We start from the raw sequence: 13,346 nt of genomic DNA, 5'->3' as shown, positions 1-13,346 counted from the left end.
GCTGGTTTATAATGAGTCTGAGCACATTTCTTTGTCACATGAAAAGATCCCCTCAATTGATCAACAACAACAGCAAGAATACTAGTCTACCTCCAGCCCCCAGCCATGGTTACCAACCACAGCACATCTGCCATTCTGAGGCACCCCTTCAATAAGCTATTTGCAATATTAGCGCTGGAATTAAAGCCCGCCTAAGTATCCAAGCAGAAGATCTCCTTAAAATGTTGCATTGACAACCAAACACAATTCAATATCCAGTTTGTCTACAAATTCATAATTGATATGTTGGAATCACGTCTCCATCTCAACCAAAAGGTTCAAGAATAGGACTAAATCTCATCTCATCAAACTTTAAATAAAGTTTACTTTGATTTAGTCCTATTCTTTAACTGAGATTTTTGGTTGAGATGGAGACGTGAATCCAACATACAGTGTTAATGATTAACTTGAAGATTACATTTGAAATCAACCAAAGCTTGAAGTCCTAGGCCTTTATGTACTCTCTGTGTTTTGCTGAACCCTGGGATGACTTTGCAAATGCTATATAGGCCTAAACAATACAATTGATGATATATGACTTATAAAGTATGGTTACATTTCATTTGCATTGTTAAACCTCCCCTTTGGAATGACTTCGCTACAACAGTGAATATATATAGTTATTAAGACATCTCTTAATAATAATTCTCACGATAGCACATGTGTAGTATTCAGTGACAAATGTAAAAGTGAAGCAGGGCTTGGTCAAAACCCTGGACAAGAGACCTAATAAATAAATAGTTGTAGATCAACTCTCCAGTAGGAAGTGCTGCCCAGCCTATCGTTTGTTAAGCCTGAAGATCCAATGTCGTTTCAAAAGGTACAAATTCAACATACTGTCTCTTATACAAGGTTTGTCTATGATGAAAGTTGGTTACAATGATGACATAATCCTGTGAAATTGCACTCAAAACAACAGTTGGAGTTGATGAGTTCAGCCATTTTGTGCCCAGTGGGATGTTATTGTTTTTAGGTTATATGTCAATAAATGTAATAACTTAATAATAACAACTTAATAATAATACATTACGTTCATCACAAACTTAACCTAATGGGCTCTTATGACGCCTTTACATTGTTTTGGTTGTCATGGTCAGATGACATGTCCTTGGCCAGCAGCATACCACCCTGCCTCCCACTGCTGGCTTATCACTGAAGCTAAGCAGGGTCAGTCCCTGGATGGGAGACCATATGCTGCTGGAAGTGGTGTTGGAGGGCCAGTAAGAGGCACTCTTTCCTCTGGTCTAAAAAAAGATCCCAATGTCACAGGACAGTGATTGGGCACATTGCCCTGTGTAGAGTGCTATCGTTAAGATGGGATGTTAAACGGGTGTTGAGTCTTTGTGGTCACTAAAAGATCCCATGACACTTATCTAAAAAGTAGGGGTGTTAACCCCGGTGTCCTGGCTAAATTCCCAATCTATCCCTCATACCATAATGTCCACCTAATCATCCCCATCTTCCAATTGGCTCATTTGTCCTCCTTAACTATTCCCCAGGTCGTTGCTGTAAATGAGAACGTGTTCTCAGTCAATTTACCTGGTAAAAATAAATCAAAACAATTGACCACCGTGGTTGGACTGACAGAAAGGCTGACACATTTCTCTCATGTCTTTTTGAACAGCATCCAGTGTTGCAAGCAGTTTATCATTGCCACCAGAGTAGTCTACTATATTCAGCTTCGGCTGAGGGACACGGTTGTACGTCCTGTCTTGAAAGTTCCTACAATTTTTACATCGACAGGTGCAGTCATGAATTATGCAAACAAGGCCTACAAAGGAAACCCAGCCAAGTACAAGTAGTGCCAACTCCAGAGTGGTCTTCCCGACACGGTCTGAAATGTTCAAACCTGACTGTCTGTTTCGCCTGAGAAACGGGAGGAGAGCAGGGTGATATGAGTGAGACAAGCCAGTCCGCTGTCCTGCTCCGTCCCATTCAATCTCCAGACTCCTCTCTCTCTATATATAAAGAGATGTCTCCCGACCCGACCTAACCTGCTGCTGGCTGCCCAGTGCCCACACACAGACACGCACGCACGCACGCACACACACACACACACACATAGGCGCGCGCGCAATAACATCACAAGTCCGTAGCCTACCTTCCGTGTGACAGCTGGAGGAGAGGATGGTGCTTGAGGGTCTGAAGAGGTAAGGAAGGTACCGGGAGAAGCATTTCATATTTTTTGTTGTTGTTGGCTGCGCATCACTATCAAGTCCACATCGTCTACACCCACTGCACTGACAGAGCGGAAAGAAACCGAGCGCTGGAGACAGAGCCCATAGTCTTCGACATCACTTTTACTCGGTTTAGATCAACGGGAATCCTTCCTTCGGGGCTATAGTAGCAGGAAGAGAAGAGAGGTCTCCACGCGCGATGCTACTCTCGTAAAACATTGTTCTTCCCCTAGTCGCCAGCAGGACACGAGAATATGTTATTTTTTTGCTGGAGTCGGATGCGAGGGAGGGAGGGTGTTGACGGAGGGAGGAGGACCGAAGCATCAGGGTTATTTCAGGGGAGGCTGGGGAGCACCTGCTCTGTCTGTCGATAGCCGCATGCTGCCTCTGTTGGTCGCTCGAGAATTGACTGTTATGCCTGTGAGTGTCTCTATTGGTATCCGCAGGAAAGTTTCAAAGCCCATTTTGAAGAGAGAACATAGCCTACGTGCGTCTGATAAATAAATGTAGACTATTTATCATAACCATATCAGTTATCACTCCTTATTGAGACGAGGCGACATTTAATGATACTGTTGATGATGGGTTTATAGAACAATTTGCCTGTGTTGCTTTTACTTCAAGCATATTCTCCATGTAAAAGCCACGCTATGTGGGTCATTAGGGCACCTGAAGTGTCTGGGTCTGTGCTCTTGGGAATCCCTGGATAACTCTGGTGACATCTCCAGTCTGTAGGCTAATGAACTGGGTCACAGAGCATCAGGACTGCCAAGGCCATATAACAGTCATTCAGTTCACATAACTCAGGGGTGTCAAACTCATTCCAAGGAGGGCCGAGTGTCTGCGGGTTGTAGTTTTTTCCCCTTACAATTAAGACCTGGACTAGTGGTTCCCAACCAGGGGTACTAGGAGCCCTGGGGGTACTTGACCTATCCACATGCGGTACTTGAGAAGACTCATGAGACCATAGGCCTACTGATAAAATGCACAAGGGGGTACTCCGGGCAGGGAAAAAATTCAGTTGGTGGTACAACAACCCAAAGCGATTGGGAACCACCGACCTAGATTAAGATGTTGGTAGCTCACAAAGGGTGATAGTGGGTTGCACAGGGAGAAGTGTTTGGAGAATGGGAGCGATTGGAGAAGATGGCAGAAAGGGAAACAAGGAAGACAGTGGAGCATATTATGAAGAAACATGGAGTGGGGGATTACACAGGCCTTCTGAAAGGTCTGGTGAAGGAGAAGATGATGGACAAGAAAAATAAGAGAGAACAGTGGAAATGGTTATCAGGGAATATGGAATGATTTCACAGAACCTTTGGAGGAACTTGAGGACATTGAGAGTGACGAAAGTGAGGATAAATTAGTGGTGGCAGGTGCAGTGATAACTGTTGAGAAGAAGTTGAGTGTAGAGGGAAGCAGGGTGGCGAGGAAGTTTGCCGTCATGTGCAAAAATAGGGATACGTGTTCCAGTAACTCTCAGATGTAATCTGACGAGAGTGTCGATGAAGTTCCTGCAGTAAGGACCGCTTCGTGGACCGGTTCGTGGATGTAAAGGATGATTCTGGTCCAGTGGGAGTAAGATTTGTGGAGAGAATGGATCCTTGCATTTTTGCTGATCCATATGTGGTGGTAGGTTGGGTAGAGGAGAGGTTGGGGACTATTGAGTTGGTGAAAGTAACTAGGAGTGATGATTTATTGTGTTTCTTCAGCCCAAAGGGAGCGGGCACTCCGAATCACTTGATTAGGGACAATAAATGGGACTTGCTTTCCTCTCCGGAGCAGGGCACCGTTGAAAGGAGTGATAACGGAGGTGGCCTTAAATGTCGAGGAAGATCAGTTAAGTGAAGATTCCCGGTGTCTGTGACGCTCCCCGTTTGGTGCGACGCAGATCCGGTGGAGAGAGTGGGGAAACAGAGAAGACATTGTCTGTCCTGTTGAGTTTTGATGTAGTCTTTGCCAGATAAGGTTAAGGTACACTCTAAAAATGGTGGGTTCAACAAGGGTTCTTCTAAGATCCTCAAAGTTCTTCAAAGAACCTTAAGGATCTTGGCACTGAAAATTGCCCCCAAAAGGTTCTTCCATGAACCCCATAGGAGGTGGGGTTCATCGAGGAACCTCCTTAGTTGGTGGAGGTTCTTGCAGGAATCTAACTGCCCAACTGAAACATTTGGATATGAATTTGAAAGGACAGCAGGTGCAGGTACTTAACTGAAATATGTAAAGATCTCCTCAATTTAAGATCTAAATTTATAGATGGTGTCATCAGAAAACTATCTTTTCATATTTGTGCAAATCTTTCTAAAACAGAAAATGGACACAATTCAATGGATATCAATCAACACAGATGTAAGAATATGTACTGTAGGCTATAAGAATATGTTGAAGTCTAGCTGTATAGCGTGTAGCGACTGAACCGATCACTTTTGTGTCTGCAGGTATACAGACGAGGAGGCATACAAAGGTATGTCAATTGGTATTGGTATTAATATGCAGATCACATTTACCATCCTCCTCCCTTACCTCTTCAATGAATATCCCATAGGCCTCTACATTATGGACAAGGTATACCATTTTATTCATTCACATTTTACCACAGAAACCAAGGTATGAATACTGTCGTGTGCATGTTTTGTTAATCATCTGTATAATTACTATTTTTTGGGATTCACAGACTTCACCCTCCCTACACCTCTGATGAATATAACAGGAAACCTGTTCGATCACCATGCACTGCAAAATCATTCTGGCTATGGATACGGAGAACATCAACACATTTAACATCAACATACCAGAGGATATACCCATTGGACGTGGGTCTCTGCTGGGAGTTTACCTCATATTTGGATTTTTTTATTCTGCTTTACCACTAAAATCATAAGAAACACTGACAACTAAAATATTGTGCTATTGTTGTTATTGTTTTGATTGTTAAGTGTATTATTATTAACAATAATAATAATAATAGGGGAGGGGGTGTAGTTAAAAAATGCACCCCAAAAGGTTCTTCGAGGATCCGTTAAAAAAGGCATTCTTTGAAGAACCCTTTTTTTTAATGACTAAATGTTGTTGTGGTCCTGTTGTGGACGCAATTTAGTTTATTTCGTTCCAACAATCCTGTTTCTAAGCTCAAAAGACTGCACTCTCAGGAGAATTTAACAATAAGGGAGATGGACCGGCTCCCTCGTGGGACTCCTCTGAAAACACAGCATATGGCCAGCTACTGATGATGTAATACAAGCAGGCTGTCTACTGGAGGCATTAGAGTGGCAAGGTTGCATCTCTCCTGAGTCATTAAAGGTGTGTAGTGTGTGGCAGATGTGTCATTTATTGGAGTGCAGTATTGAATAATGACATTCTACAAACAATGACCATGCAACGAGCAATGTTTTATTCTCCGAACGGCTTCTATATCATTGTTTGAAACATTACGCCATAGGGAACTGCATCCACTTATAACTGTGGTACACCCAGTGTACATAACACAAAGAATCTCGTCGGTCACAGAGAATGATCGAATCCAACGAAGCATATGATAAGGTGATTAACTCTCTCCTCAGAGAGGAATAGTCATCACCATCATTAGCAGCTTGACACCACCACAAACACCCTGGTGGGGATCCATCTACTAGGCTCTCATGACTGGGTTTCCCCTACTGATTAGCAGGCAGATCCCGTTCCCATCATTACTAATATAACTGTTTTTTTTTCTATTCTCCAGGGTGTGGAGAATCTGTCTGTTGCTCATGTACAGTACCAGTCAAAAGTTGACACACCTACTCATTTTTCTTTATTAAAAACAAACTATGAAATAACACATGGAATCATGTAGTAACCAAAAAAGTGTTAAACAAATCTAAATATATTATATATTTTAGATTCTTCAAAGTAGCCACCCTTTGCCTTGACAGCTTTGCACTCTCTTGGCATTCTCTCAACCAGCTTCACCTGGAATACTTTTCCAACAGTTTTGAAGGAGTTCCTACAAATGCTGAGCACTTCTTGGCTGCTTTTCCTTCACTCTGTGGTCCAACTCATCCCAAACCATCTCAATTGGGTTGAGTTCGGGTGATTGTGGAGGTCAGGACATCTGATGCAGCAGTCTATCACTCTACTTCTTGGTCATATAGCCCTTACACAGCCTGGAGGTGTGTTGGGTCATTGCTCTGTTGAAAAACAAATGATAGTCCCACTAAGTGCAAATCAGATGGGATGATGTATCGCTGCAGAATGCTGTGGTAGCCATGCTGGTTAAGTGTGCCTTGAATTCTAAATAAATCACTTACAGTGTCACCAGCAAAGCACCCCACACCTCCTCCTCCATGCGTCACGGTGGGAACTACACATGCAGAGATCAACCGTTCACCTACTCTGCGTCTCACGAAGACACAGAGGTTGGAACAGAAAAATTCAAATTTTGACTCATCAGACGAAAGGACCGATTTCCATCTGTCTAATGACCATTGCTCATGTTTCTTGGCCTTCTTCATTTTGGTGTCCTTTAGTAGTGGTTTCTTTGCAGCAATTTGACCATGAAGGCATTTGATTCACGCAGTCTCCTCTGAACAGCTGATGTTGAAATGTGTCTGTAACTTGCAACTCTGGGTCTTCATGAGAGCCAGTTTCATCATAGCACTTGATGGTTTTTGCGACTGCACTTGAAGAACCTTTCAAAGTTCTTGAAATGTTCCGTATTCACTGACATTCATGTCTTAAAATAATGATGGTCTGTCATTTCTCTTTGCTTATTTGAGCTGTTCTTTCCATAATATGGAATTGGTCTTTTACCAAATAGGACTATCTTCTGTATACCACCCCTACCTTGTCACAACACAAGTGATTGGCTCAAATGCATTAAGAAGGAAAGAAATTCCACAACTTAACTTTTAACAAGGCACACCTGTTAATTGAAATACTATTCCAGGTGACTACCTTATGAAGCTGGTTGAGAGAATGCCAAGCGTGTGCAAAGCTGTCATCAAGGCAAAGGGTGGCTACTTATTTAAAATATATTTTGATTTGTTTAACACTTTTTTGCTTACTACATGATTCCATATGTGTTATTTCATAGTTTTGATGTCTTCACTATTATTCTACAATGTAGAAAATAGTACAAATAAAGAAAAACCTTGGAATAAGTAGGTGTTCTAAAGCGTTTGACTGCTACTGTATATCATTATCATCATTAACATCCGCTCCCACTCTCTGCCTCTGTCAACATAATAAAAATGGGGAAGCACTTAAAATATGTGTGTGAGTGTGTGTGTGTGTGTGTGTGTGTGTGTGTGTGTGTGTGTGTGTGTGTGTGTAATAAATGACTTGCATTCTTTGGTTAAGTAATCTACAGGGTGTCAGCTTAGAAGCCAAACTAGAAGGGAGATACATTGTGGCTGCCCATGTGGACCATGCTCTGCTTTACAGTGCATGCAGTCGATAGTTGGGGCAGCAGTTATGACGTTTGTTTCTTTGTGCTGGGTGAGTAGTGGTTAATTAACAGATACTTTTACATGTTTCATAAAAGTATGGTGAGGAAGTTGCGCAATGAGTTGTCCTTTCCTCTTCAGCTGTGCAAAAATAAAAAGAAATCATTGATAATATGAACATTTGTTTTACACTTATTATTTCTTTGTTAATTTGTACATTCTCATATTAGCTCTCTATGGGAAAAAAAAGCTGACACTGAGCAGAATTAACCGCAATGGTCTTAAGCGCTGAGGAAACCAAAGATAAGACACGTTTGGCAAAAATTGCAGTCTGTCTATTTAGACTATATTTATGTTTCATCTGCAATATATACTATGCCCTCTAGAGGGAGCCAGGAAATTCATACAGAGACTAGTCTAGCACCAGGATGGGCAACTTTGATGGGGGTGGGGGCTGAACTCTGAACTCGTCATGATGGGCCGCAGTGGCTTGCGGGTCTGCATACCCACATCCATACCCACACATGCCTTTTGGGGGTCCTAAGCAAAATGTTGTTGCCCCCCCCCCTTGCAAGTAAAACATATTCACCTTTCATTCAGGAATCATGGTAGCATCCACATTAATGCAGTGGTGGAAAAAGTACCCAATGGTCATACTTGAGTAAAAGTGAAGATACATTAAAAGAAAAGGACGGAAGTAAAAGTGAAAGTCACCCAGTAAAATACTACTTGAGTAAAAGACTAAAAGTATTTGGTTTTAAATATGTATCAAAAGTAAATGTAAATCGCTAAAATATACTTATATACTTATATATCAACATTTTAAGTAAAAGTATAAAATCATTTAAAATGTATTATATTAAGCAACCCAGACAGCACAATTTTCTTGTTTTTTTAATTTATGGAGAGCCAGGGGCACTCTTCAACAGTCAGACATCATTTACAAACGAAGCATTTGTGTTTAGTGAGTCTGCCAGATCAGAGGCAGTAGGGATGACCAGGGATGTTCGCTTGATAAGTGCGTGAATTAGACAATTCTCCTGTCCTGCTAAGCATTCAAAATGTAATGAGTACTTTTGGGTGTTAGGGAAATGTAAGGAGTAAAAAGTACATTATTTTCTTTAGGAATGTAGTGGACTAAAAGTTGTCAAAAATATAAATAGTAAAGTATATATACCCCAAAAAACGATTTAAGTAGTACTTTAAAGTATTTTTACTTAAGTACTTTACACCACTAATGTGGAAGGGTTTAGAAACATATTCTATTCTTATTTACAATAAAAGTAACTCCAGAATTACATTATTTACCATTCATTTTTATTGGGCACAAAATACACAACCAAAATGAATTGCAGTTGCATCCAACAAGTTGGTAGAGTCACAAGCTTGATGTATTCATTGCGTGCTAGGAATATGGGACTAAACTCAACATTTTGACATAAAGCTTTTTGAGAAAAAAAAGAATTACTTGTTAAACAAAATCTCTTTCTCTGAGCAATTGTATTACTATGAAATAATACAATTTCCCACACAAAATAGCTCAGGATTTGAATGATTTATTTGATACAGTCATTATTGCTCATCCTTGTCAAGGGTGTCAATCATTTCAGACCCCACTTTATATCTGTCTCTGCAAGAGTAGGGAGCATCCAAGTTAAAGAACTGAGCCCCATGGGCTGACTTCAGAAATACAACCCTTGGAATTCAGTTCTCAAAGTCAAGAACTCAGGGTGTGTTCAATGCGCTGGTTTACAGATGGATGCACAGCTCATCCCGCCTGTGAAGTGATAAAAGCAAACGTAACCTTTTACTGCAGCGGGCTAAATCAGGGATGTAGTCTTAAACAAATCTATACTTTGAAATAAAAGTATACAACCTCACACACGTGGAATAAAGTGGGAATAAAGTGACAGAGAGATTGCGTCGTCTGTGGATCTGCTGGGGCGGTATGGGAATTGGAGTGGGTCCAGGTTGTCTGGGATGATGGTGTTGATGTGAGCCGTGACCAGCCTTTCAAAGCATTTCATGGCTACAGATGTGAGCGCTATGGGGCGAGAACTCAAACGGTTTTAAATGAGACCTTAGTTGTAGCAGGGCCGTGCACAGACCACTCATCATAATATTTAAGAAGGCTAGTTACTAAACACATAACTGACATTGGGAAAAGAGGGTAGGCTGATCATTGATGTTGATGATTGATGTACTGTAAATCTGCTAGTTAGGTAGCAATTTTTTTTTTTTTTTTTTACTGATTGCGATTTATCTTCAATGCCATTAAGTAGTAACTTCATAGTATAATATTTATAATCTTCAAACTCATAATATATGGCTGGCTGGCTAGTGACTTGTGTGGATAATCTACACTGAACAAAAATGTAAACGTTACATGTAAAGTGTTGGTCCCATGTTTCATGAGCTGAAATAAAGCTTATTTGTCAAATGTGCACAAATTTGTTTACATCCCTGTTAGTGAGAATTTCTCCTCTGCCAAGATAATCCATCCACCAGTGTGGCATATCAAGAAGCTGATTAAACAGCATGATCATTACCCAGGTGCACCTTGTGCTGGGGACAATAAAAGGCCTCTCTAAAATGTACAGTTTTGTCACACAACACAATGCCACAGATGTTTCAAGTTTTGAGGGAGCATGCATTTGGCACGCTTACTGCAGGAATGTCCACCAGAGCTGTTGCCAGATAATTTAATGTTCATTTCTCTACCATAAGCCACCTCCAACATCGTTTTAGAGAATTTGGCAGTATGTCCAACCGGCCTCACAACCACAGACCATGTGTAACTTCACCAGCCCAGGACCTCCACATCCGTGAGACCAGCCACCCAGACAGCTGATGAAACTGGCTTTGCACAACAGAACAATTTATGTGTCTTTGTGCCTCTCTCTGCAGCGCATAGGCTATCAGCCAACCTTACCGAATGTTGATTATGATGTAAATCAAGTGTTATTGAGTGTTAATCAAATGTTATGCTGCTCTGGCAGGACTGTTTATATTTAAACTAGGTAGCTTGCTACACACACACACTAGACCGGTGACCCCATCTCAAGGAATGCATCTTTGGATACCGGACCTGAGCAATCTCCATACAGGCATAGCCGCGGCTAGATGTTTGGGGGGGGGGCTGGTTACAATAATAGGCGTATAATTAGCAAGAATCGTGCAAGTCAACAGGCAGGCCACAAACAAGCAAATAACGGCGCAGTACAACATTGGTGTGCAGAACGGCATCTCGGAATGCATAACTCGTCAGTCCTAGTCAGAGAGGGGCTATTGCAGCCACAGCGGGTCCCACTCCCACCAGCTAAAAACAAGAAGAAGCAGCTCCAGTGGGCACGCGATCACCAACACTGGATTGAGTGCAATTGAGGAGTGGATATACATGGCCTGGTCCAGTGAATCCCGGTTCATTTTGCATCCTGCTGATGGTAGTCAGGATTTGGAGTAAGCAGCATGAGTCCATGGCCCCATCCTGCCTGGTGTCAACGGTACAGGCTGGTGGCGGTGGTGTAATGGTGTGGGGAATGTTTTCCTGGCACACATTAGGTCCTTTGATACCAATTGAGCAACGTTTGAACTACACACCTTGTAGAATCCATGCCCTGAAGAATTCAGGTTGTTATGGAAGCAAAGGGGGGTCCCGACCCGGTACTAGATGTGTGTACCTAATAAACTGGCCACTGAAAACTGGTCACAGAAACTCCCCTGATGATCCTTTATTACATTATTGTAGTCTATGCATATTATAAGGTATCACGTATTGCACTTCAACATTTTAGGGAGATGGGTCCTAATGTTAGAATAGTCTAAACTATTAAATGCTGTAAAGTCACCTCTTAATGCATTCTGCACAAATTAATCTGTTGATTTAAATAGAGGCCCATAAGAATAAAATAACCGTACATTTGAATCATTACAGTTACAAATGGGCCAACTTAAACCATTCTAATGTATGTCTGTAGCCCAGGGCTTTCTCATTAGTTAGTCACTTTTCTTTTGTACTTACCATGGGTTTTTCTTGAGTTTTTCTTTCTCTGACTTCATCATCATTAGTACGAATAATTTTTTGTTCCAGTGCTGTCAGCATCACGACCGTGCCACTGCTGAATCATTCCGCGGTGCTGTTTGGGTAAAGAGGGGCACTAGGAGAACATCGGCCGCCTAAACCTCACGGCTTTCACGATGGGCCTTAAATAGCGGTATATAAGGGAAGCATGGCTGCTCATTTGCATAGGCGTATATTCCATTTAACAGGCAGCGTACACATATAGTCACGGAAACTCCCCTTTTTTTTGTATCCCATTGCACACAGAGAGATTGCAAAACTCTGTGACAATGCATCATGACGCATGCATGGGCATATCCAAATAGAACACCATGTGTTGGTTAATTGCGAGCATTCTCAATCATTTGCAACATCGGACAAATAGCAATGTTTCTTTTTTAATTTTCATGTTCATGCAGACATACAGGACCGTGGGTTTCAACCAATGACGCATTGGTTACAACCGATATCTGTTTAGGAAAACCCCAAACCAGAGCAGATGCAGCGTTTCCGCTCTGTAAACTCCGTGGGTTGTGACGGGGAAATCCTAAAACCTGGTAGGTATACCAACCACCATAAACCATCATCTATTTAGATCTCGTCTTCACGGATGTTGTTGTCCATTAGAGTTTATCATTTTTAAATCAAGGCTAGTCTTGATCAACATATTTCCAACCAAATATATACATTTAGCACAACAACAGCAATGATTGCTTTATTGTGTGAAACTTATAGTATTGATCAACATATTTCCAAACAAATTAATTAATTTAGCTCGACAAACAATAATTATTGGTTTTGTGTGTGTATGCACGTGGAGGTGTGGGTGTGTATCTGTGAGTGGTGTAAAGTACTTAAGTAAAACTATTTTAAAGTACTACATAAGTAGTTTTTTTGGGGTAGCTGTACTTTACACAACTTTTACACAACTACATCCCATAACTTTTTACTCCTTACATTTTCTCTGACACCCAAAGGTACTCACTACATTTTGAATGCTTAACAGGACAGGTAAAGTTTCTAATTCACAAACTTAAGAGAGAAAATTTCAAGAGAAAATCCCTGGTCATCTGGCAGACTCAATAAACACAATGTAAACTATACATAGTGTTGAACTGTGCCCCTGGCTATCAGTAAATTAAAAAAAACAAGAAAATCGTGTTGTCTGGTTTGCTGAAGATAATACATTGTAAGTGATTTATACTTTTACTTTTAATACTTAAATACATTTGGAACCAAAAACGTTTACTCAAGTAGTATTTTACTGGGTGACTTTCACTTTTACTTGAGTCATTTTCTTTTAAGGTATCTTTACTTTTAGTCAAGTATGAAAATTGGGTACTTTTTCCACCACTAGTATCTGTGTCTCTCTCTGTGTGTGTGTGTGTGTGCACGCACATGTGTGCATGTGGCTGCATGTCAGTGTGTGTGCATCCCTTTCATATTTATCCACGTTTTTCTATATATCTGAAAGGTATTGCCGGTATCAAAGCCAAAACCTGTATTTCCGCCAAACAACCTCGTAATAATTTCAGTAAAGTTCTTCCAACTTTTTGGCCCTGACGGAGACATGGATCACCCCAGAGAACACTGCTACTCCAGCTACTCTTTCTTCATCTGACTAGGTTTTCTCTCATAGTCCGAGAG

At 41.2% G+C, this 13,346-nt stretch overlaps 1 protein-coding gene and 1 long non-coding RNA gene across 2 annotated transcripts in view; one reads left to right on the top strand and one right to left on the bottom strand.

Moving 5' to 3' along the window:
- ppp2r2bb (protein phosphatase 2, regulatory subunit B, beta b) overlaps window positions 1–2,531 on the bottom strand; it is a 104,345-nt gene extending 101,814 nt beyond the window's left edge. Inside the window, exon 1 of the mRNA XM_020485949.2 lies at window positions 2,141–2,531. Within this exon, the coding sequence (XP_020341538.1) occupies window positions 2,141–2,219 (79 nt within the window). The 5' untranslated portion in view covers window positions 2,220–2,531. The remainder of the gene's footprint in view (window positions 1–2,140) is intronic.
- Window positions 2,024–5,530, top strand: LOC116374412 (uncharacterized). The gene is made up of 3 exons (XR_004210334.1): window positions 2,024–2,189; window positions 4,655–4,680; window positions 4,891–5,530. It is a non-coding gene; the product is annotated as an uncharacterized LOC116374412 (long non-coding RNA).
- The last annotated feature ends 7,816 nt before the right edge of the window (window positions 5,531–13,346 follow it).

This window comes from Oncorhynchus kisutch, linkage group LG6 (genome assembly GCF_002021735.2).
Source record: "Oncorhynchus kisutch isolate 150728-3 linkage group LG6, Okis_V2, whole genome shotgun sequence".
In the NCBI taxonomy this organism is placed as follows: Eukaryota; Metazoa; Chordata; class Actinopteri; order Salmoniformes; family Salmonidae; genus Oncorhynchus; species Oncorhynchus kisutch.
Note: the sequence above shows the minus strand (reverse complement) of the source record. Positions and strands in the feature narration are given on the sequence as shown.